Below are 26,842 nucleotides of genomic sequence, written 5' to 3' on the forward strand. Positions count from 1 at the left end.
GTCGAGCCTGGTCCTGCTACCTTCGGTGGTTTTCGGGGAGCTAGCGGAAGTAGGATGACGGGGCAGGAGCCCCAGCTGGCTACAGCGGGGAGCTAACAGGGACTCTGACCAAAGGTAGTAGCAGCTCGTAACCCGACGTTTACGGTAGATTGTTCATGCATGAAGTGTCGTGTGACTCGCGCAATTATTATTATTGGAAATTATATTAATTAATAATAATATATTATTATTGAAAATTGAAAATAAAGTGATGAAAGGGCCATGATGTTTGTCCATGTATCTTTGCGATTAATTTGGACATTTGCTTAAAAAAATGAAAAGTAAAGTAACTAGTAAGTAACTAGTAAGTAATCTAGTTAAAATTTTCAGAAGTAACTAGTAACGTGTAACTAGTTACTTTTTCTGAGTAACTACCCCAACACTGCTCACGGAGGGGAGCGTATGTCCTCGAACTCCAAATGCCAGGTTCTACTCTGCTAAGTTCAACGCATCAAGATCAAGGGGCCATGTTTCCTTTCTTGTCAGGGGGCTCAGAATTCCAGTGCACCTGGGCTCCTTCGAATACTGCACACTCTGCCATGTTTCACATGAACGCAGAAACCTCTTGGAAGTGTTACGCATAGTTTGATACTGCTTTACAATAGAGTGCTGCAGGGACGAAGAATCTTTGTTGTCCAACTCGGGAGTTGCAGAAAACTAACTGTGGAAAACTGACTTTTATGATACTTAAATGATTTGTTCAGCAAGATAACTTTCACAAATGAACACCACTTGTAAGATATTTAAAGGGGAAATTAAATTGCCCAATCTCTGTTGTCTCATTTAGCCACTTGTTAGCAACCGTCTTTTGTAAGATTCAAAATTCACTCAATTTACTGACGTATTTTATATCGTAGAACAATATTATTAAGCTTGTGTTAACTGCAGAACTTTTATCAGCCATCACCAAAAACCCATGTTGTGCTCTCATCTCCAAGAATGAACACACTAGGTGGGACAATGTTCAAGGATCGAGGCCCTTTACTCTTCAGTCTCGACACCAATAACCTCCACTCTGTCAGTTATTCAGTGAATGTACAAACGTATGCTGATGACATTGCTATCTGCACTCATGGAAATAGTGCAGAGGAAGTGGCAAACAAACTCACATCAGTAATAGAGAATGTTGCAGAATGACTTAAACATCGAAAAATGTGATGCCATGCTTTTTTTCAGATATAATATCCAATGCTGTCCTTACATTGAAAGGCAAAACAATTTGGAACTCTCAATACAAATACTGTATGTGGGATTTACTTTAGATTCAACCTCAACTTTTAAAAATACATAAAAAGAAATTCACAAACTCTAAAAATCTGAATTTCTAACTTAGGACACTTTTTACTTTTCTCTGCAAGAAAGACAATTATTGTTTCTATTATGCTAAAAAGGTAGTTGAAGGAGAATCAAGAATTAATTTCAATCTTAACTAATCAAACAACTACAACTGTTCTGTCAATGCCATATTCATGTATGAACAGTATGTCATAGTGCTTGTTTTATGTACTGTCCATACTATCTGTATTATTTTTCACTGCCATCATCTCTACCGCTCTTACTCCCGGTAAGAAAAAGGAGTAGGCGGGTTTACAGAAATGTCAAATTATTCCTTTAAGAAACCAGTATCCCGAAAAGCCTGAAAAGCCTTGTAATGGACTTTTTGGCTGAGTGGGTGACTATTTGTCTGACCAAACTAGCTGCCTGGCTGACTGAGAGTTATGATGTACAAACTACATTTCACATTGATGAAGTGCTGCCTGCCAACTCTAAATGCTCGGAAAAAAACTTGAATTGGCTCGCATGCTGGCAGACTGACTGTTTTCTAACTAACAGGCTGGCTAACTGACTGCAGCAGATCACACAGGTCCATCGCCAATGGTCGCCTTTGTAACAGGGTTGTGTGAATTTTGACAGCGCTGCAATGCTTGCCCATTTTCTCCAGGAGACTCGTCCCAAACCCAGCATATTTCATCTTTGCTCATTATTTTTTATGTGATGTAAATTCAGGGAAAAGGTTCATGTCCATTTCAGAGCCATATTACTTAGTAAATTAAATGCGGGTTCAGAAGATACTCTATCTTGTTTAAAGCAAATTCCTGATAAAATGTTCCCAGTTGCGTATAGTCTTTAAAATGGTCATACTTTTGAATATTAGCACAAAAAATATCAATAGCTACATAAGGAAATTATTTATTTTGGTAACACTTTACAAAGTCGGATTTCAATAAACGACACCTCTTTGTAACCTTAGGAGCTTGAAGGAGTCTAATAATGCAAATATATTCATTCATCTCTGTATATTATTCCCTGAAAAATCGGTGTACACCCGGACTGTTTTTTTTTTCTACTTCCTTGTTGCGTTTTCGACTCTAGAGGCTTCTGTGAAGGTGGAAGGTTTCTTAGATTGCGCCACACATCTTCGTCAGAGCTTCCTGGAAATTATATTACCCAGCATGCCCCAAACATATGGTGATGTTAATGCGTGCTAATTATTGGATGCCTGGTGTAGCCTCCGAAAGAACTTAGTTCAACAACTTCTCTCGTTCTCTATATTTATTTACTAAATGATCACAAGCAAAGTAGAAAGCGCTGCAATTGTAAAAGCAGTGAGTGGAACAGCCAACACGCAGGTTGGTTGTACCACTTCCGACCAGTCTGCTTCCCTAATGTCAATATACTGATAAACAGTTGTGGGTGTTGAAGTGCGCAGGTGTGTGACTAACTTCCCTTGAGAACTGGACATTTCATAGACACAACCAACTCCAGCTGCATAGCTGTGTTATACTGACCTCGCTAACCTGAACTTTAATAGACATGAAGAGTAATGGAGAATATCTGTAGAATATAAAGATTTATATTATCAGTGAGAAGGCATAAAGCTTATAACCTTTACATTTTTTAACTGAACAACACAGTTTTTTTATTAAAACTCCATGGTAACTCCCCAATGCTTCGTTTTATTGTGATCTTTCTTTAGGTCATTATCTTTACAAAGAGGGGTCTGCAGGTTGTTGTTTAGGCCTTGAACCATAGAGTTGGAACAACTTGGGAATGTCTCGACCAGGCATTTTTGGGGAATCTTGATAAAAGTATGCTCAGATCATGCTGGATTGAACATCCAGTAGTTATGATAAAAATCTGTTATAAAAGTGAGTTATTTGAAAAAAATAAAATAAATCCCAACTAAATTCTGAAAAAAATTATATAAAATAACACAACTATAATGTGGCGTTCACACCAAAAGAGTTTCGCATTTTCGCAACGCTTTTTCGCCTTAGTTTACCCGCTCGACTTTATGTGGTTAATTCGCTTTTTCGCAACCATTCGCCAAGGAAAGGGGGCGCGGCTTATCTCCACGGCTTTACTTCGTGAAAACATTTACCATTTCCGCCATTCACCATTGAAATAACCACTAGTTCTGCTGTATACTTGTTGAGGAGGTCCCACTAACATCGGAAAATCAAACGCCCCCGTGTCTGTGTTCATAATATTATCCGTAGTCGCACACAGCTCCGACTCCTCCAGCAAGAGTGTCTGAATGAAGCCGCTTCCAGCGCTCCTTCAGCGGACCAGCTGCAGTTTGATTCAGCGACGGCAGGACGGCAGGACGGCAGGACGGCAGGACGGCGGTGACGACGGCGGAGCTTCTCAACGCTGATTGGCTTTTGCAACTTTGCAACTTTCAGAGTTGAAATCTTTCAACTCTGGTGAGAAAGCGAAAAAGCGAATATTCGCAACGTTTTATCACAGTTGAGAAGGATATAACTCTGGTCCAACAAATAGTTGTGAGCTGCTAAGAACATGTGTAACAAATGTGATCTGGGGCACACCTGCTCACTTACACACATTGTATTCCTTCATCACCGACACTGCCTCATACAGAGAAGACTTACCGGTTTTCCTCCTTGAAGCACAAACATATATTTGCTTTCCCATCTTCTTAAAATGGCCTTCTCTCTTTTTTTTTGGGTAGGGTTAGCCAATCAATTTCAGCAAACATCCTAGTATGATTCAATGCAAAAAAAGGTATCAAAAACGGATTACTACTTTGCAGTTTTTATCACTTATATAATTTATTCCAACACTGACATAATAAAGACATATTGTTAATACAATTCAGTATATCAATATATATATATATATATATATATATATATAAATATATATATATATATATATATATATCATATAATAATATTCACTATAATATGATATATAAATACGCGCCGTCCTGAACCCCCCCCCCCCCCAAGTGCCAACTGCTTCGCCCAGATGTTAGAATTCCGACCACCGCATGCTTCCCTTTCATGCTGGTCTGTTGTCTGCTGAGTTCAGGAGCTGATCTGGGACCAGAGTTTCTCCGCCATAGTTCTTCTCTCAAACGGGTCTTGGAGGAGAGATTTGATCTCGTTAGGGTTGAGTCTTCTTGAAAAGTAGCGCTCGTGCTGGGCTGTTCTATAGTCATGACGTTAAAATGTCGCTGCGAGAGAAGAGAAGCCGGCGAGAACACAAGAGACCGGCGTGACAAGAACACGCGAGATTTGAACGAGACACAAGCCCTGAGAGAACAGAGACACGGGAACGCGCACCGTTGGGCAAAATGAGAATTGCCCTCCCGGAAGTCGTTTTTTAGGGTGCTGATTGGATAAATTGTATGTCATTCATTTATTTCTTTAAACTGTGATTGGCTAAACAGCGTATTAGACCCGTCTTCCTTGGGCAGAATCGATCGAGCCCCCTGATGTGCACTAGCAGCACAGACATCCTCAAAGCTGGATGAGCAGAGGAGGACAAACAGGAAAAGCATATATTTGGCGCAGATATCCTGTTTTACAAATATTACTGGGTATATTCCATAGCTCAAAAACACAAATATTGACAATTTGAATAATTTATTAATATTGTTATAATTAATTTAAAAAAATGGTGGCACAAGGTGGGTGGGGCCAAGCCCCGTTGCCCTCTATTGGCCGACGCCACTGATTGTGGGAGATGTAGTCTATGGTGACCGTACACTGAAAAGCACCATAGACTTTCATTTTAAGATGATCATATGCCTTTCAAGCTGTCTTGGGACCCGTGCTGTTAGCTGGGCTACAGACGGTAGCCCATCAATGATTGGGAGAAAAACCGGCGTTGTGACGAAATTCAGGGAGAAAGTACAAGCTGCAAATGGAGGATAACGTGTTTGGACATTTCACTGTATTTTGCACCAGGAGGCATTGTGTTGCAAGTCGTTAAAAATGGATCACGTCATGAAAGTGGCGTTACAAATGCGTCACAAAGCGAGGGAATCTGCAGAGGAGATCCCAGGCAGATAAATAGTAGACTGATTTTTTTGGCTTTATGTTTCTAGTTTATTGTAGAAAGACCTTAAAATAGGGTTCATCATCCAAAAACCTTCACCAATGATTTAAACATAGAGAAATATTGTCGTTATGTATGCGTTATTATGCTATGATTTCAATGATCTGGCCCACTTGAGATCACAATAGGCAATATGTGGCTAAAATGAGTTTGACACCCCTGGTCTATAGCTTTAGGGCAGACCTGGGCATCTTACGGCCCGCGGGCCACATCTGGCCCTCCCAGTCTGGTCCGCGTGAGGTCAATCAAAAATGAAAAATAAATAAATAAGGCTCACGCCATGAATGCAATACAAACGGTATTTTTGCAATTGTTCGCCTTTATTTGCGTTTATACTTACTTACTTACTAACTCCTACAATTTTTATGCGATCGACTTCAATTCTGTTCAAGGATGATCTCAATACCCATATGAGCATAGATTGTGCTTTGTTCGCATTTTTGGTCAACCGCCTCGACATGGCGTGGACCTAAAGACGCACCCATTTTGTACGGTTCGCTATGTGAGAGAAACCTGTTGTAACTTCTAGATACATGATGCAATTTGCCCAAAACTCCTCATCCATGATGCCGGTCAAGGCCTGAGCACATGTACATGAAGAAATGTTCGGATTTTCATAGCACCACCTACAGGCAAAAGGAAATCAGCCAAACGGCATCGGATTTACATGTAATTTACATGACCTGGTCTACACTTCTAAAGATTACGGCCTGAGGATATTGACAAGCCTATTTTAACTCGCAGTCAAAGCGTCGCCTACTGGCGAAAGGAAATCAGCGTTAGGTGACAAAAGGCATCGGATTGAGATGACATTTGCACAACGGGGGTCAAAGCTTCACGTGGAGGGACTTGACGCACATTGTCGAGTGTGCCGTCTAGCGCCACAGGGCGGATGCGGGAACCGGTGAAGTGTTTGCAAAGCGCAATTTCCCGCGTCACACGCTCCACAACGGAAAAAGATCGTCCGACCGGCGGGCAGATGATCTCGGCTGGGATAGCCGGCGCCCCCGATGGGCTGGAGCGAGGACCCACCCAAGGCTGCTCGCAGATTTAATTGGAGTTTGTAATTAATGCAAGACTCTTTTATTCCCAGAAGGTCAAATGTTGTGAATCTTGAATTGAAGTGATATTATTGTAGGCATTTGAGTTTTAACAAAAACTAAATTTTAAAAGATACAATTTACCCCAAAATCTGAAGAAAAAAAAAATCTCTTACCTGTATTGCAAATTATCTTTAGGTTTGTTCGAGATGAACCAGTTCTGCGCAGAATCGATTGCCGGCGATCAGCGCACAATGCAGCTGAAACTTTTACCAGCTCAGCAGTGCTTGGTGAGCTTGCAGTACTGGTTATCTACAAACACAAACCTCTCGTCCATGCACGTGTCCTTGTGTGCAGTGGTTCGGTTGGCGGGTGTAGTACAGTAGAAAGAAAACAGTTCCTACATCAAACTGCTCAAAAAAAGGTGTAGGAGCCAAATGTGCGCTGTTCTGTGTTCCTGTCATTATCTATAAATACAATTGGAGCATGATTGACAGCAGGTGTTGGACCCCGGAAAGGGCAAAAGGTTTTGACCGCTTCTACTGTTGTGTTGGGCTTGGGGCAACAAGCGTTATTAGTCGGCATCCAGGGGCCAAATGAACATTTATCCACGGCAGAAAGAATAAACACGATTGATTCATCCCAACGTCTTCGTGGATTACTAAGTCAAATCAAAGGAACGCAAAGGGTTCGAGACACAGAAACAGCGCGTCAGCCAGATCTATCCGGGTCATGGCACCAGCACCTCAGTAGCCCAGGTAAGGAACCGGGCTCCTTTAACAAAAGGTATTGATCATCTGTAACCAGGTCACGATTTCTGGAAAGAGACTTTGCTGTTGAGTTTTACAAAACTTGTCATAGAGCTTCATTATATTTGATTGTTTTTGAAAGGCCAAAAGATATTGAATAAAACAAAATATTTTGCAAGATAAAATATTACTTTTGGAAAAGTTAATACTTGTATCTTCTTTAAATAGATGTTGGCTTTTAGACTTTACAACACACTGGAATCATTGGAAATGTTTGTGTTACATGAGTCAGAATTAATCCTCCAACTGCCGTACGATAGGTAAATAGCACTATAAGGTCATTTTTTATTTAGATGTAAACTGTTTCTTTAAGTTGGACGGGTAGGGTGTAATGACATATCTCCTGTTTCGACTGCACTGACAACTTTTTTTCCCGTTACTTGAAAAATGCGAAGCCAACTTGTAGATAAGATCTCTTCCCTGGACCTGAAACATGCAGCTTTCTCTTCCTCTGTGTTCCCTACAGTTCCTGGAAACACCCGCAGCTTTCTAAAAAGAAAGTTAACATGAAAGTTTTGATCCGCAGCTGAATTTGAGACGTTGTTGAAATGGTAATGCCCAGATTCCTAAGGCTATCTGGACGCTTTAGGGACCGATATTAAAATAATGTGGCCACTCAACCATATGTCTGTAACCATATGTCCGCAAAAAAATGAAAACAAGTGTATTATAATACAATGTAAACTGAGGAGCAGAGCCTGTAACTTGGTGTTTGTATTTTCAGATACATCCTGAACCGGAGAATATAGTTTATTGATTTTATAACACTGACTCTTTAAAACAAAAAGAAATTACACAAAAACCCATCTGAATTTAATCTCCAAGTAATTTAATTGTAGTTTTGCCATGCACATTCCTGGCCAGCCAGGGTCCATTTATATAAATCTATTAACAAAAGCTGGGAAATGCAGCATCAAATAAAACAATATGTTACATACACAATATTTACAAACCTATGAATATAATGATTGTCCTTTATAAAAAATAAAAGCTTGAGTGACAAATATATGATTTGCATGCAGAATCTGTTTCAGCATCTACTGTATTGCTTTGTATGGCTGGCAATGTGTTAGAAATGTTAATAAAAAAAGCAACAGTAGCAAGCATTGCATAGCAAAGTGTTCAATATTATTTACAACATTATTACGTACAAAAATATACAATCTGTATTGTACTGCCTGCATTGTTGATATAGTATATAGCCACTGTGAAAAAAAGGGAAATATGGAGGTCAAAACCGGCCTTTGAAAAATCCCTCTCCTTGTGTGCATTGCCTGATTTATGGCGGCACAGATTTAATAGCTGAACAAAAGTATGATATGATGAATTAAATCTTCAATATGCTACATTTGAAATAAAGCCACATGGATCGTTCCCAACACCCACGATTCTGCGAGACAGCTCAGGTAAACTGTGCATACTAGCAAAGTATGTTGACGTGACGTGATTGATGGATATGCGTGGCGCCTGACTACCAGAGACCGGGGTTCGCTTCCATTCCAGACCAACATCAATTAGTTCATGTTAGCTTTTGAAAACTTTCTCTCTCGGCAGCCTTTGAGTTGCCTAACCATAACCTCCCCATAGCCAGAGTTTGTGGACAATATATTGAACATGTACTGTAGTTGCTATGCATGGATAATCCCCAAAAAATTTAATTTTAGAGTTGAACTTTAAAACATGTGGTCAGTGAACATAAAAATAATCATCCAATTGCAACTTCTGCAATAAGATTTGCAACAATACATTCTGCTGATGGACAGAGAAATCCTGTTCACACAAAGAAAAGAAAAAAAAACTGCAATTTTATTTAATAATCTCTCTGTTTTGGTCCTCCTTAGAATATACAAGACAGTGTTTTGGGCTAGTGTGATGGGCATAAAATACCCCAGGAGTTAATTTTAGCCCCGGTGGTTTGACTAAATAGCCGTCTAATCTTGTTCCCACAAGACGCCAGGACATATTTTATGACTGTATCTGACTGCCCCATTATTTAGCTGCTGTGTGTCTACATGGAGATGAGACATACTACATCTAAAATTACTTTGGTCAAATGTCTGAGGTTATAGTTTGACCTTCACGTTCTGAAATTGTGGTGGGCATTTGGAGCGGCGCTAAGTCTGGTGGTGTATGTTCTGCTTTAAGTGATAAAAAAAACATGAAGTCATGAGATCACGTCAGAAAGATGCATGGCCGTGCTGACCGTGGTTATTACGGTCAGCACTAGAGATGTAGGAGCGACGTAATGCTAAAGACATCCTGAATCATCATTCACCAAACAGCCTTTGCTAAAATATAATTTGACCCAGATTCGCTCATGACCAGACTTAAAGGGGAAACCTTGAGTAAAGCCATGTTACACTTTAAGTATCAAACACCAAATTATTTACCGTAAGAATAACTGTAATTACAGGTTGCAAGATGATAATGAGTGGGTTTGTTGGATCTGAATTGGCCATGTTGGATGGCACCTTTGAGAGTGTTTTTTTTCAGATGACTGCAAACACTCTGAAGGCTTTTCCACTTGTCGGGTTCAGTAGGCTGGAAGAAGAAAGGCAGGCAGACAGCAGAGTGGTGGTAAAAAAACAAAATCAATGGCATGTTGTTTTCCACAGCAATAAAAGGTTCTGACATAAAGATGTATTCTAAAATTGATTGAAATGTTCTCTTCCTACTGACATATGTAGTTGCAGGTTCAAATCTGAACTCAAAACAACGTCCAACTCCATATCAAATAAAATACACTTTAGTTCTTCTCCATATACACTGAACATAATATACTTCATATACTTAGTTAATCATACCTCTCTGAGGTGATGCCATTCTGGTAGCTGCCACTGTACTGCTTCCTTTTATCCACAGGCATCACATCGAGGTACCCTCCTGACTCATTCTGGATCACTCCAGCATGAACAGCTGCTCGGCAGATACTGGATTTCTGAAAAAAAAAAAGGTTGTTACATCAAATCAGGGCTGAAGCCGTCTGGTGTGATCTAGGCCCTTGCACTTGAATAAAGCCATCGTGAATGTTGTTAGTTACACATGTGCCACCTAAGTCAAAATGTCTGCTGTGAATAGGCTCTAGTTTTTCGGACAAATCATTGAAAGACTTGAAAGGTAAACTTATGAAAACTGAGTGACAAGAACTTACATCTGAGTAGTATTTTGTCCCAATGACTCGGGCCTGACTGTCATGCAGACAGTTCCTGGGACAATATGACCTAAGGGAAAAAGCCAGAGATCACATTAGGTCTTAGAATATTTTCAGGACATACACTGGAACTACTATATGATTTCACTGTGTTAAAGGCAGAGTTATCTGAAGGCCAAAATAATCTCATTGATTGAGTTAACACTATTAAGGCAGAGTTGAAGACCTATGGGTTGTTGGATACAGGATTCTAAATTGCAAACTAAGAAACATTTGTCAAGATCAAAGCTAAAACACTGCAAATGCTAATTTTACTTCACTGATGATGTTGTAAGGTTAGCAGATGAGCTAATGGTATCTTAGCTTACTCTGCCTTTAGGTTAGTTTTCCTACTTTTCTTTGAATTTGGCAGGTTACATGTGCCAAACAGTGAACCACTACTACTGAAAAGGACTGTGACTCATTGGCTCAGCCGATTGTGGTTTAATTCAAAGTGAATACATTTAAAGCAGAATGTTACCTGGGACAGTGTCGTACAGGTTTCTTGAAAGGGCAGAAAAGGGCAACGGTGGTGTCGCATGATAGTGCCTTGACTGGGAGAAAAGGAAAAAGAAGCACAGCAAAATGACAGTGTTTCTGTAGACAGACGACATTTTACTTTATCTGTGTCCTCAAAGTGAAAAAAATATTGCAAGCTCCTTACCAGGCACCGACTCTATTTTGAAGGAATTTGCGCTTCTGTTTTTCCTATGAGTTTAAAGAAAGCGGCATTAAGTTTTGGTCTGTTTTGCTTAATACTATAATAGATAAAGACTAAACAGAGAGAATGATTCTTACCCAATTGATTGAATACCATTCTTGTATGACTTAGTGAATTGTTGCTTTCTGCCTAGTCTGGTCACATCCAGCCATCCTCCATCATTGTCAATAACACCAGAGTGTAACCCAGCTCCACATACGCTGGATTGCTGCAGTAAGAGACAATAGACAATTCTCTATATTTTTGTGTTTCCTTTAAAAACAGAACGTTTCGGAGGAGCTTGTCACGGATTATGATTGGTGTTTACAGTAGCCAATGGCGCCGAATGTACAATTATAAATAATAAAAACACAAAAATTAAGAAGTGGCGACCAGCGTAATACATATAATGAAACTACTTAAAATATCTATTTTGATTTCATGGCAACTTTAAAAGAAACATGAATTAGTTTTTGGGGATACATAGTTCAATGCCTGTTTCTCTGGTGATCCCTTACCATGTCATAATATTCAGCCCCAACAACTCTTCCAGGACTGTCGAGGCAGCCTGGCGGACACTCATATCTGTGGACAGGAAACAGTGAAGTGAACACGTCTGGTGCTTTGTTTTTAATACAAGCACATACTATTGTACTAATAATAGTATAATTCCGCGTTTGATCAGATTCTATCTGTCCTGATAATTACCAACTAATCTTAGTCCATCAGATGTTTTCCAGAATGTGCATGCACAGCATTATTTTGGCATCTGTCCGTTGCAGTGTCACCACGTTCCTGAGCACTTACCTGTTACAGGTCGTCCCCTTGCACTGATCTCTCAGCTTGGTCTCACAGTCGACCTGTTGACCTAAAACAACAAACAAACGAGGGCTTTTCACAATCTCATTTTAATACTATTTAAATAATGTACACTCTCAAAGCTGCACCATTCAGACAGGTGTGGTATGGCGAGAGCCGTCCTTACACATCTGCTCTGTGCTGACAACCTGGTTTCTCTCGAGGTTGTCATTGGGCGAGGGGCTTGGTGTCTGGGCCCTGGGTTGAGGCTCCCTGTCCCTCACTGGTTCCGGCTCTGGTTCAATGTAGTTGGTCTCCTCAATCTCAGGAGCCGGGCGCCTGTCAACGCCGCCATCTAAAAAAACATGCACTAGATTTGATCCTTTTCTTTCTTTTACATTGATACAAGTTACACTTTAAACATTAACATTAAAAACGATATTGCCGTGACAAAATCCCGGCAGGAGGGGGACCGTGGGGTTGGCAAATGTTGTGAACTACTAAGAACAACCCATGTTCTTTCAGTGAAACTATTGCTAACAATGTTGGGTAGATCCAAAGGTAAAGAGATAAAACATAAAGAAAACCAAAACTCGAGACCGAGACCCACCTTTGTAGCAGAGATTGTTCCTGCAGCCTCCAGCATAGCTAGCTGGACAGGCAGAACAGGAAGCTCCATATTTGTATGGAGCATGACCCCACCAGTTGCCTCTGGAAAAAAATCCAATCAATTATGGAAAATAAAAAAAAGACAAAAGTGTTCAAGGATTTTGAGGAATAATCTGATTTATTTTTATGTTTGTTATAAGCAAGAGATGGACTTCAGACTTAGCCACAAAAGCATTTGAACAACCTTCCCCACATGTATACGGGTGCTTCCCAAGACACATAAACAGACTTTGGTGCTGTTCATATCTTGTTTGTATCTCTTGTTTTGAGTTATTACCAAAAAAAAAACCAGAATCTCAGAACTCCATTAATGATTTTAGTTTTGATCTCTGTCATTTGATGGAAGTTGTATATCATGGTATTGAAACAAGCAAACACGTACGGTGGAGAGTAGTTGCAGACCAGGTAGACGGCTTTAGTCCAGATCATCCCCCACACGTTCATGTTGTAACACACGTTAATGGCACAGCCAATGCGATTGCTAGTCGCCCACACCAACTGAAAATATAAATATGCGCAAATACACACACACACACACACACACACACGCACACACACACACACACACACACACACACACACACACACACACACACACACACACACACACACACACACACACAAAACCAGAGTTCAGTGGTCCTCTCACATTTGTTGGGGCTCGCAGCTCACGGGTAGGCAACCTCAGGCACACGTAGCACCATTGTCACGCAATAGCTTCACCAATGGTACATTAGCATTTGGTGTGTACGTTTTTTTTGGGAAATGTTGAAGTGCCCTCTTATCTGAATGCCAAATTCAGATAAGAGGGCACTCTTAAAGGAAATAATAAAGGAAATACTTAATTTATTCACAAAAGAATATTTCACACAGGTGTTTGTATTAATTTTCAAAGATTGAATCTCTTCTAAGAAGTCTAATTAAAAACTAAAAAAGCAGATCTTACCTGAGTGTAATGAGTGCAAACAGGTCCTGAACATCTGAATGGGCAGTGTGGGTTGCATTCCTGGGAGTAGGGATAGCTGTAGTGCCTCACCTCATCATACCAGGCTTGGACATGGTAGGTAGGGGGGCGGTCCCTAACGTCACACATAACGTGTTATCCTTTATATTATAACAACAAAACATTTCTATAAATCCAATATTGTTTGTTTAGTTATGTTATGAGGAGCTAAAGTCTCAAATCTCCCCACAGACCAGTAAAAGCAAAAAGTTTTTTAATAGATAATAATAACGCGTCATAGCAGGAAAAGCACATGTGTCATGGTAAGTTGAGCTATTTCCAGGCATGGCTTCATAGGGCACTCATTGTAACTCAGTCATCATTATTGTCATTAGTTGCATGCATGAGCAGAACACACCCCCATTTTTAATTATACCTTTTCATAGTTCTAATGCGGCGTTCACACCAAACGCAACGTGATAATCCGCGTTGCGTTTACCGTGGCAGGTTACTCACTCGACAATAAAAGTCTGTTCACACCAAACGCGGTGTGAATATTCCGCCGAGTCAAAGGGGGCGTGGCTCATCTCCGTGAAAAAGAGCCATCCGTAGCCACACACAGCTTGGTGAATTTCACCGACTCCTCCAGGAACTGCAGGGCTCTCAAGTGTCACGCATTGAGCGTGACTGTCACGCATTTCGGTCTTAAGTCACGCCCTCCCGCCACACATCGTATTTCTCACGCTGAAAAAAAACTCGACTATTAATGTGCCGCAGCGCACAAACATGACCTGGTCGCGCTGCCCTCACCATGGAGGAATCAAGCACGTCTCCCCCGAATCCCCTGCCAATCAAAAAAAAGAAATGGGCTACACGAATAGCCAATCAGAAAAAACATATCTGTTGTATCTGGGTGAAATGTAATCCAGCAACCAATGAAAATAAAGCTAATAATAATATGGGGGCAGGGGGAGGGAGGGAATATGTCACTCTTACCTGTCTTAAAAACTTGAGAGCCCTGGAACTGCGTCTGGCTTATCTCCGTAAAAACAGTTGCCATTTCCGCCATCCACCATGGAAATAACCACTAGTTCTGCTTTATACTTGTCGTGTAAATTTTACATATGTCGGAACATCAAACTCCATCGTGTCTGGGTTCATAATATTATCCGTAGTCCCACAATAGCGTCTGAATGACGGCCGCTACCAGTACTACTTCAGCAGCAGACCAGCAGCAGTTTGATTCAGCAACAGCAAGACGGCGGTGACGACGGGCGGAACTTCTCAACGTTGATTCTCAACGCTGATTGGCTGACGCAACTTTGCGTCACGCGATTATTTTTTTTGCAAATTCGTGCCGTGTCAAACGCTCTGTTCGCCCCGTGTCAAATGCGCTATTTGCGCCGCGTCAAATGCGCTACTACGTCAAATGCGCTATTACTATTTTATTTTAAGACACAACCTGGGTGAGATAGTCAATTTTGGAATCATACAGTCATGAATTAATTTAATTCTTAATGAAAATATATCTACCGTGGTCATTATTTTTATTTTAGCCACTTGGAGACAGCATTGCAAGCTGCAAAGAAAACATGCTAACACTGACATGTTTTGACCTTCGAAAGCCAAACGTGTAAGCAAACAGTAGCTTATTTACACACTTAGCAGACCTGGAGCAACACTAGCATACAATAGGAGTCATGTTTCTGACTGCATGACAAATATAAGTCAAATATTTACTCTCCTTTTTAGCTCTGTTTTTGGTCTCCAGAAGAAAGTTGCTTTTCGGCTGCTTAATGGTCCACTATTTTCACCAGCTATGAGTTAACTGTGTCTGTCAACATGAAAGAAAAGACTGTGAAATACTTAGTTAGGTTTACACAACAAACCTACTTTTCTAAATTTAGGAAAATATAACCACAGATGTGCCATATCTACAGTACCCGAGTTTAACTCAACATTGACTTCTCGTTTCACGTGGGGGACAAACAGCGGTCTCCTGGCTAGTGTGTTGGACCCATCCGCCTCCCCAACCTTTGTAGTCTTTATACTTCCTTGTTCATTATTAAATGGATAACATACAAAATCATTTCGTGAGATTTCTAGGAAATTGCGGCATATTCTTTTTTACGTAGGTGTAGCTACGAATGCTGGATGAGACCGACCTTCCCGGCTCAATTACACCAGGCTGGTCGTCTGTTGTTTGGCTTTGGACTAGCATCATAGTGTGTTTTGTTTTTTCCCTGATCAGAGCTGTGATCAGAAACAATTTTAAAAAAAAACATTAATTAGAGCAGGGTGGTCTTCTTATGATAACACATGGTGTATCATAGTTTAACCAACACAACTCCCTCCACTTCTTTGTACATACACACCTGCCCCAATGCGCTCCAAGGTTTTGGCCTATTTGTGTCAACATGTGGCTTGGTCCGTGTTCCCATCGGCAGGTATGTGCCCAGTGCTCCGCGCTCCTCTCGAGCTCGTAATCCCATACCTGGGGAGACACACACAGAACATCACACAGGTTATTTGCCTCTGGAGAGATGAAAAAAAAAAATCAGCTGGTACCCAAAGCATTAGGTATGGTAATATTAGTTTTCTCTTGGGCTCCAGGTTAAACTCAGCTTTGCCTCCAGCAGATGTTTGCAGACCTGAAACCCCACTGTGGACTACCCTCAGGATTTAAGTGGGCTAAGTGGCCACTTACCGTAGTTGTGGCCTTAATTGCTACTCATTGCGTCTTTTCAGATATTTCATCGTCCTCTTTGAGTAAACGTAAGTACCATAAATTCCACTGAAACCCATCTGAAAGTAACCTTAAATACACGAGGCAAAGTAAACCTGCACTTTCCTTTCGGGTACAGTGGCTGTACGCATGGCTCTTGCAAATTTAACACAGTATAGTCAAAACTAGGCCTCTCCTATTAAGCACACACATTCACTCACACACACACACAGACACATACATGGGAGAGAAGGGAAACAGAGAGGTATCACCACCACCACATCAACTTGCATCTTTGTGCTACTATTCAATGTGGTTGTTTCATAGCTTGTTTCCAGTAAGTTTTGCTCTCGTAAAACAAAAAGCTGACAAATAAAAGCTAGCTTGTTTTTTTTACTCACTTGAAGTCAAAATACCTGAAACCTATTTTGAACAAAGAAGACCGTCGGTATATCATTAAGCAAATCAAATGTTGCAGCAAGATTTAATTTACTGTTGACTTTGTTGAGGAGGGAGAAGAATTGGTGCAGTGTGCTCCGCCACTGGCATGCTGTTTGGTTGCATTACGGCTATCACGCGTCAAAAACCAATAGGATAATGCCTGAGTGTGGAGTTGTAACTGCTCTGATTGACCACAATAATGTGTTCCATATGTTTGGTAGGGCTTACACACTGTGCACACTGTTGCCCATTCACTGGGGCGCTGCTTACTGTTCAGGCCTGATTGGAGAAGGGATATTGTGGCCCTTTACTTCTCTGGCCCCAATTCAAATGTGGCTGCGATATCAACACTAGGGTGATTTTCTGCTCTAACCTCCTGCAAGGTTGCCATGTGATGCTACATGTATTCCATGATTATAATATTATATTGTCACTGTTGGACAATCATTCCAATTTTTGTGAACGTATTTTCAGTAAAATTCAGTTGCATTAGGCTTTGGAAAATGTATTGATGGTAATCACTAGAAAAAGAATACCAGAAACGGTTGTCTGTTAAAAAATTTAAAACAGGAAATATGTTTGAATTCGCCTGTTGTGTGGGTTTCAGTCGAAGTGAATGGCAGACAGAATGAACATTTGCAGGGTATACAAGTGAAATGTTGCCTTCACTGAGCAGTCTGACTGAAAGCAGCACTGTGTTGACATTGCATGGGACTGCATTGGTAAAGGCCTGTTGCAACAGATGCCAAGAGAAGCTAATGCGGAAGTGTCTTAAACCTGCATTCTTTCTGATGGCCAGCAGAGGACGACTCCTCCGGTTGCAAAAAGAAGTCTGATTGTATAGAAGTGTGAGAAGATAACCCTGCTTCTCACTTGATTCAATACCTCAGTAAACATTGTAAACTTGAGTAAATGTGATGTCAATGCTAGTTTCAAGTCTTCTTCAATACAGCATGATTGCTGCCCCCCTCCTAGACACCTTTCTGAAATTAGGGTAAACTGTGTCTAACAATTTCTGTATCTTTCTGGAATCAACAAAACGACAAGCACTTCCACTTCAACGGATGGCCATGGAGGGTGAGGTAGGAAAGTATGTAGAAATTGAAACTTTTCTCTCAAGATTTTCTTGCGTCCTATTTGTAGACTTTATCATATCTTGGTCTTCTCTGGGACTTTGGATTTATTCCCCCCGAGTTTGAGTTCTTCACTTTGTAGAGCCTAGTTTGTTTCAACACACTGAACGCTTAAGGCCACTTATAAGGCAACACTGCCCAGCCATGTGTCACAACTCTTGGAGGTTATGATGAAGCTCAACTTCAACACGAAGGTTTCACTGCTACCAACCTACAGTGGAGACTAATGATCTCCACCGGCTCATTATTCTCTCTGTGTTCTTGTTATTCATCACCCTCAATTATCCAGCAAGAGGAAGATGGACTGCCGGGCGGCCTTAGGGAGAAAGGTCACGGAAACAATCTTGTTTTGCATTCCAAAGAGCATTAAGTTCCTAAAATACAGAACTGTTTCCAACCATCTGCCAGGACCACCTCTACTGCAAGAACACGTGCAAGATGTGCAGTGTTTCAGCAGCAGATTTCAGACGAATGTTTTGGGAATTTAACGTACGCAGAATGTTTCACGTACGTAAATGCTTGTAATTCAACCTGCAAGTGGTTTTGATTGTCAGAAAAAAAGGTCTCAGGAAGAAAAAAATCTGCTGGGCAAGAGATGACATGCTTTAGATTAAACGGACGTAACAGCACTTTAAAGGTATTTGCCGAACGGCTTTTGTATGAAATTAAGAAGTCAGAGCTGCAAGGAAAGTGCAGCCCCTTTGGCCTCCAAAATCCTGCAATATGAAAACCAAATCCTTGGCCCTCATCAGCCCCTGGCCTTACCACATCATTATCATCAGTAATAGTATCCCTTGTTGAAGAAACACTGGATTAGTGTACATAACATACATTTACGCTCCCATGCCCCGCACTTCAAACGGCATAGCTTGACGTGTTTGAAATAGATTCACCGCGGCGGAGCACATAATGAGATGCGTGGAGGATCAAACAAAAGATAACATCGGCCGTGGCCAGAGTTTGAGTGAGTCGGGTGAAGAAAAGCAAAAAAGACGAAGATCAGGACGGCAAAACAGTGAGGCATGGAGAAAGAGAGTCAGTGTGAAGAGGATTGGAGCGACAGAGTAAGGAGACGCAGGGCAGGAAGGAAGGGAGGGAGAGAAGGAGGGAAGGTTGGTTGGTTGAGGTAGAGGGCAGGACAACACTGCGGGGGGGGGGAAGCTGGAAATGGGCCAGGGTCAACGAGGCCGTGCAAGCAGGAGGCAGATGCTATAGCAAGCCAGATGGTGGCTTTGGATTGCAGATTGTTCTCTCCGTCTTTCCTCCCCTACTCCACTGTCTTTAGCTGGCAGAGCTACACTGGTAGTTGGAGTCAGGAAAGTTCTTCAAGAAAGGGGTCCAATAAGCAACAGAAAAAAATCTGCATCCTTACCATGATGATGTGTAAAAAACATGGAAATAAATAAAACAGAGCTGTTGTTGTTGTTGTTGTTGTTGTTGTTGTATTGCACTGTAGAGCTAGTAAGTTTGAGTATTAACTTGTTTCATTGCTCAGCTTACATAGAATGTGGACAAGCCGATGTGTTTGGCAAATGTGTGAGTGTAAACTTCGTCAAATCCAATAAGGAGCAGGACAGAGCTCCTAACCTTAGCCTATACTTTGATAGCATCCAGGACCGGCTTACACACAGTGGTTCTTTATTATGTTTTTTTTACCAGCAACCCAACAAACAAATACAACAAAGTTACTAATGGATGTGCTCTTTGGCCTTGGAAGTAGCGCTGGGTTATGACTGTGTGGGTAAGCTAGTTAGCCAAACATGCTAACGATTAGAGCTTACGCTAGGGCAGAAAACACACTGTGCAACCCACTCTCATACATTTTTACATTTTTGGTTTACTTGAAAGGGCTAAAAAAGACACCATTCTCCAAAGTATTTTTAAACGCGCTCTTTTCCGAGAGTAAAATGCACACCACCAACATGGTGAGGGCATGAACCGCCCTTCTGTGCCTTGGATTGGCTTACCCTAATGTTTTTCCCTAGCCAAAATTGAATGTTAAATCAAAAATTAATGCAGGATCGTATTTTTGATAATTGATGATACGTATCCCGGTGTGATGAGATTTACTGACAGTATATGTGTCCTCAGCACCTACCATGTACTCCATGTTTGAGGCGGGCGGGTGGACCTGGCCTCGCAGCTTGTTGTGCAAGTCCAGGATGAGGTGCATGTCCCCCTCGCTGATGGCCCTCCTCCCCCTCGACCTGGCCCTCCACCACTCCTCGTCCCTGTATTTGTCCAGGATGGACTCCAGCTGCGTGGAGTTGTTGAGGACCATGGCCAGGACAGTCTGGGTCAAACACAGGAACAAGCTCGCCGCTCCGACCCAGCCCGGGAAAGGAAGAGACCTCTTCATAACGGGCAGAATGCTGCTGAATTTGATGTCTGCAAAATAGAGAGAGAGGGAATGTTTGAGCAGAATAGCATGAGTTTGGATTCCCGCGCAGCTGTTGTTGCACCAACGAGGCCATTATAGTAGCTCATTATTTGGCCACCTTCTCTTTTTGGACTGCAGGCTAAATGTACATTGATTTGTGCACACATTCATTTCTCCCCTTCTTAGCAAGCTGACCTGCACTACAGCATCTTCATAAAAGCCCAAAGGCACCTTGAATCTGTCCTCTGTCTCTGTTTAAATAATGCTGCAATCATAGGAGGACTCCACTTCAAACAGTGAGGCTAATACAGCTTCCAGCAGCCTGAGTGCATCTGCGGGTCACTGCATCACTACGCACAGTAGGACCAGTGTGGACTGAGTTTTCACAAAAACAAGATTTAGTTGCGCGTGCGTGAGTCACTGTACTTGCCAACATGTGCTGAAAGAGAGGCAGATTTTTTATAAACAGATTCAATCATATTTTTTATCTTGTTATCTTTTCTTCTAGTGATCACTCCGAGATCTAAATAGTCCAATTATGTATTTTGTACAAAAAAAAGTACTTCCAATAACAAGTTCCATTAGAGAGGACATTGTAAAAAGTATTCTAGTTTTTTTTCTAGACTAGTTTTTTTAAATGCAAAATGTGATTAAACTGTCGACTCACATGTGGATGACACATTTACACACACAGGTCCAAAATTACATTATTTTACTGTAGGCTACCACAAATTTACCTTTAAATTGCGCCAAACGGATCAAAATATATCTCCCAGGTGTAATAATCCAGATGGCAGAGATGCAGAATGACCGTTTTTCAATCCGTGGAGCCTTTAATTCCATCCATCACACAGAATGAGTCCAATTGAGTCGGTACATCCGCGCTGGAAGAGTGTCAGAGAGAGAGAGAGGGAAATGTCTATAGGTACCTGTTGAATTCCTCGGCTGGCTCCGTGCGCTACTGGCTGCCTGCTCATTTTGCGTATATATGCCAAATTTGCGTTTAACTGAGCAACGCGCAACCCACGGGACCACGCCTCCACAGACCCTCTCGTCTGCTCCCCCTTCCTGTACCCACCATCGAACACACACACACACACACACACGCACACGCACACACACACACACACACACACACACACACACACACACACACACACACACACACACACACACACACACTGTTGAAACTCCAGGGCTGATCTACTTGAGTAGGCACCTGATCGCACTAGAAGTGACGTGAAGGTAAACTTGTGGATGTTATGAGAGCAGCTCACTCCTGTTACAAAAAAATATTGAACTTTTTTTCTTTTTCACAGATTTTTTTCTTTTTGTTTGACAGGAACACACGTTCAAAACTAGCTATTGCCCTCATAAAATAGATCATTTATATATATTTACATATATGATATAATAGATAATGACAAATCCTATTTAAGAAGCCAAGCATGCACGTATGATGCCATTTAGTTTCATTTTGTATCACTATCAGAGACATTTCATCACTGCACATATTATGCATGAACACAGTTTGCAGCCATATTTGTATAGTTTCCTTGCAAAAAAAAAAACAGTGGAAAATTATTATACAGTAATAATAATTTGCGAAAATGCATCAAACATCCCATTCATGAACACATGAGTGTTCCTTTTCCTCGAGGGCTGATCTGAGATCCCATTTGGGTCCTTTACACTGTGTGTGTGTGTGTGTGTGTGTGTGTGTGTGTGTGTGTGTGTGTGTGTGTGTGTGTGTGTGTGTGTGTGTGTGTGTGTGTGTGTGTGTGTGTGTGAGTGAGTGGCAGCTGCAGCCAGCAGGGTGGCCAGTATTCCCCCTGCGATGCGACCACAAAGCACTGATTCATCTGCCTTTTACATACACTATCTTTCAGAGGTTCTTGTAAATATACAATATATATTTGAACTATACTCTCACACGAACCCGCCTATCAGCACCATACCATGCCAAAGTAAATGTTCATCAAAATGTCTCCCAGAGACAAAAAGACAAAAGTGAGAATGAAGATGAGGGAATGTTTTGCATGTTTGCTGTTAAAAAACAACAACTAAAAAACAACATGTCAGGAATGGATTAACCGGTTGTTTCCGGCTGACTTTCTGCCAATCGACCAATCAGTTAATCAACCAGTTGTTTCAGCACCAACTCAAACATTCCAAGCCGTGTCTACTTACAAAATGACTGATGGCTGAAACATAAAAAGCAAATATTTGTTGTCACACAACATTATTATTATTATGATTTGTCCTTTGTCGGTGTTGCCCTTACTCCACCTAGTTAAAAATCCGGTAACGTCCACAGTTTTAAATGAATATCACTGTGTGCACTTACATGCCAGACGACATTGATCTGCTTTGGTGATTATGTATCATGATGCAGGGTGTTTTCAACACGTCAGATGATGTGTGATCACTTCGACAAGCATCTGCTGCCCCCTCTTGGATGAAAAAGAGACTTTTAGTTGGAAAAAAAAGAAGAAAACCTTCAGGCCTCAGCGAGACACCCGTGTATCAGTGGTGTTTGAGCTGAGTGCTGAAGCTCAAAAGTGCTGAAGGCTCTTTTAATTGCCACATTAAGATTCAGAATAAAGGCATCCGAGCAAACATCCACTCCTTGCAGCCTGGCTTTAGAAGAACTTTAATCGTCTGGAAAAACAAACCTTTCAGAAGAAGGACCCTTTTAATCTTTTGTAATCACACAGCAACACATCCAGGGAGTGAGGCTACTGGGACATGTTTGTGTGTGTGTAGCTTAAGTATTTAAACATGTGTATCTCCACCTTTTCTTTTTTTTAATTAAAAAAAATAACTTTTCTTCCTCAAGATATAGTGCCACCTTCCACTTCCCGACTCTTCATTTCCTCAAATATTTACAGGTCAGACACTTCATAAGTACACTTCGGGGAGGAGACTGCCAATTGATGACATTCTAAAAGAAATCAAACACCCCAATGGTATCTTGTCTTGCACATAAAATAGATTGTTTTGTTGTTGTCGTAAACGTTAGCACTATTGCTCAATTTATTGATTGAATTCTCAAGCACAGTCCAGTCGTTGACCTGAAGTCACTCAGAGTAACCTGCTGTTGTGTTTGTTGGGCTGGCTCTCGCGCCCCTATCGCTGTCTGGGAACACCAAGGTTGTGCATACAGTTGCTTCACCTTTTCTCTTTCCCCGAGAGAAAAGATACCAAATGATTGTACGTTACTTATACTATAATAGATAGATGGATCAAAAAGTGTAAGATACATAAACAAGACAATTTAACATAATTAATGTAAAGTGGTCACAGTTACGTCATGAAAACACAACATCCGTTAAGTTGTGCACTATCTCTGTACTACACATATTATTGCACTGCCTGTTTCTGTGTGGCTGAATTGTATCTTTGAATACAAAACCTTTACTATCTGCGTACCATCTCTCATATGTGTCTGCTGGACTTTTTTGCAACTGTCAGCGTCTGTGTCAGTGTGCTTTGGCAACACAAGGAACAGGTCAAACATACAGCGGAGTGTGACCGGCAGAGACAGTCACAGCTTTTAGGAAGCAGCCAGGTAATGATTAACTGCAGGCTCAATGTCACGATCCCACTTTGACTTTTATTAATGATGTCCAGGTCCAAGTGACAAAGCCACTTCGCCATGGGGAACATGCAGTGCGACTTCGAGGACGCGGCCCTCCTGGCCTCCGTCGCCCGATCCGTCTGCCCTTTCCCAGACTACAACCCCAGTCTTCTTTGGATCAACATGCTGTCCCCCAACTCCTCACTTCACCTGAGGGACCATTACGTGGAAGTGCAGTCCTCCCTGAACTCGGAGCAGCTCGAGGACTTCAACAGGGGTCTGAGGACCACTTTCGGCAAAAGGGGCTATGTCACCTTCGGCGGGGTCGGGGTAGTGGCCCTGTCCCTGGCCGTGCTGTTCGACACGCTTGCCAGACAGGCCAGGGGAGAGCCGGTGTCAGACTCTGGGCCTATTCCAGGTTTATTTCTCAAGGACTTTAGTGGGTACTACCCAGCGCAAGCCAACACGGCCAGCGAGTACCTAAGGCTGGCCCCCCACATTGCGAACAACCCCACCAGGATGAGAGAGGAGTCAGAGAGGTGTGTATGCTGCAGTCTGCACAGACACTGTAGTTGTGGATGTAAGGGTGTCCTGTATACATGTTCATGTGTGAGCAAAATTAGTTTGTCACCATTAAGAATGCATTTACGTTGCATATTCGGTCGGTTTCAGCATTAGCAGATTGCTTAATTTCTTTCTTGTGTGTATGTGTTTTTTGTTTGTTGCCAAGGTACCTCAGGCAGCTCCTGATCGAGGAGTACCCTGCGGGAGACCGGAGCAACGGTGACATCGCAGGGGTTAACCAAATGCTCGGGCAGTTGGTTCAAAATGCCCTGCGCATTCACCTGCTGCGTATTGCCAACTCCACAGTGGTGGATGAGATAGTGAGGTCTGTTCGGGCGTTGAGGAAAAGCACACAAAAAAACCTGGCCCCCGCAGAAAACGCCACCAACTGCGGAGACGTGAGCAGAAGCCGAAAGAGACGCATTCCCGCCCCTGAGACCTCCGTTGTCTTCAGCCTCAACTGCGATCCCGTCTCGGCTAGCAACATCTTTTTGGCCGAGGTGCACCAATCAAACGACACGCGAGAGGCTTTTAAGCGATGCAGGCCGTTCAACAGACACCTACCGAAGACATGGTTGCATTACATTGCCAGACTAGCCTGGCTTGACTCCATCAACGCCCCCATCTTTAATTTTGAACACGATCGCGAGTTACTGACGGCTCAAAGAGAAAGCTTTGACCTGAGGGTCAATGCACACAGAAAGTGGGCAGAGTAAAATAAATGTGGCCGTTCTTTCATTGGCTAAAGTGAGGCTATTTTTTTAAACCATCACACAGGTGTGACAAAAGATAACACAGGCGGCCAAAACGCAAAGAGCAATGAAGCAAGATCAGGATAAAGGATGATTAGGGTGGAGTATAGCGTTGAAATAAAGCCACGTTGGGTAATCGTGAGCGGTCACATGGTTTTGAAGTTGATCGATAGTTGTCCAACCCGTTGCACCTCATGGTAACTTTTTGAATCTACTTGTTTGTGAGACCCTTTGAGAATATTTTTATTTGGAGCTTTTTTGATTGTTTTGTAAAAATGATACGTTATGCAACTTTTGCTACGAAGGTTGAATAATGAATAATCTGTTTTTAAATGACTACTGTCGTCAGTGTGTATGATATGTGTATTATTGTTTAAATGGTCAATACATATACATTGGCTGTCTCTCTATTTTGTCTCCAGAAGGGGTTTAAAATGATCGACGACTCACAGAAGTCTATATTTTGGTTCCAATCTCTTAACACAACCAGATGTATTAAACCATTGTCAATGAGGTGTGTGCATTGAAGTGTGTGTCTTCAAGTGTTGTAAAGTAAAGAAATTAATGATTGGATCAAGCTGAATAAAACTGCATGATGCTGCGTTGTTTTTGCAATTGTTTTGCCGTTGAATCCATTTCTTCTCTCACGAAGTTTGGTTTCGGGATTATAGCTAAAGCTATAGCACTTTTTACTTTTCGCTTTGAGAACAACCCTGGCTGTTTTATTAGGGCAGGTATTGGATAAACAATCACAAACAGTGCATACACTAAAAGTACCTCCCTCTTAATCAGCTAGAACATTGAAATGCTGCTTACACGTTAATGCATCAGCATTATTAATCCACTCCTATAATAAATAGTAGGCTAACGTAATAGTGACAAGTCTGCAGCATCATGAGAACATTTGATACTTTGGGTACATTATATGTTTACTGACTATTTTACGATAGAGATTTTTGCGACATACACTGAAGTTAAGAATCTTGATTTATCTCTTGATTTAGGTCAAATAAAAACTCCAACAATATTACATTTTTTTGTCGATCTTATACAGGCACAAATTCACTGAATACACACACACACACACACACACACACACACACACACACACACACACACACACTCACACAGACACACACACAGACACACACACACACACACACACACACACACACACACACACACACACACACACACACACACACACACACACACACACACACAACCCTGGCTCAGGGAGTCTGGTACAAATTGTACCAGACTCAACTAGTACACCAGGGCCCTATTTCTCGTACCTGGCTTACTGAGTTAGCGGGCTAATTGTCAGGATAAGATGACGTAGGTCAGGCGTTCTCGGTTTCTCGAAGCAACCTTAGATTAATCACCATAGCAACACATCCAAAAATTTAAACCTGCTCCCGGGCAGGTTTACTGAACTTCACTGGATAAGCTGGCCACTCCCACCGGACAAAAAAAGCACCTCACTTCCTCATTGATGAAGGAGCGATATTAGTTATATTAGTTTTATAGGGAGAGAGATCTTTCAGATCGCCAGGATCCATCCTTTACATTATCATGACTTCCTGTACGCGGCGATATAGATTTTGCCGGCAAGAAATAATTTATTTACGAGAGCTTCTCGAGCCGCGGACATTGATCACCACAGGCGCAGCTGATCGCCCGTCTCAGACACAGACTATCAGCCGCTGCAT

The 26,842-nt window shown here is 41.7% G+C and overlaps 1 protein-coding gene across 1 annotated transcript; it reads right to left on the bottom strand.

Annotated features, from left to right (window-relative positions):
• Nucleotides 1–9,744: 9,744 nt before the first annotated feature.
• Nucleotides 9,745–20,213, bottom strand: LOC306749667 (cysteine-rich secretory protein LCCL domain-containing 1-like; the record flags this gene model as incomplete). The annotated part of the gene is made up of 14 exons (XM_079232984.1): nucleotides 9,745–9,796; nucleotides 10,060–10,193; nucleotides 10,407–10,476; nucleotides 10,927–10,999; nucleotides 11,110–11,153; nucleotides 11,244–11,374; nucleotides 11,664–11,730; nucleotides 11,953–12,013; nucleotides 12,131–12,298; nucleotides 12,554–12,654; nucleotides 12,995–13,110; nucleotides 13,559–13,691; nucleotides 15,931–16,049; nucleotides 19,953–20,213. The coding sequence occupies 14 exons, from the start codon at nucleotides 20,211–20,213 to the stop codon at nucleotides 9,745–9,747; spliced, it is 1,530 nt and encodes a 509-aa protein (XP_079089110.1).
• Between the last annotated feature and the right edge of the window lie 6,629 nt (nucleotides 20,214–26,842).

This window comes from Taurulus bubalis (assembly GCF_910589615.1).
Source record: "Taurulus bubalis genome assembly, chromosome: 1".
Classification (NCBI taxonomy): domain Eukaryota; kingdom Metazoa; phylum Chordata; class Actinopteri; order Perciformes; family Cottidae; genus Taurulus; species Taurulus bubalis.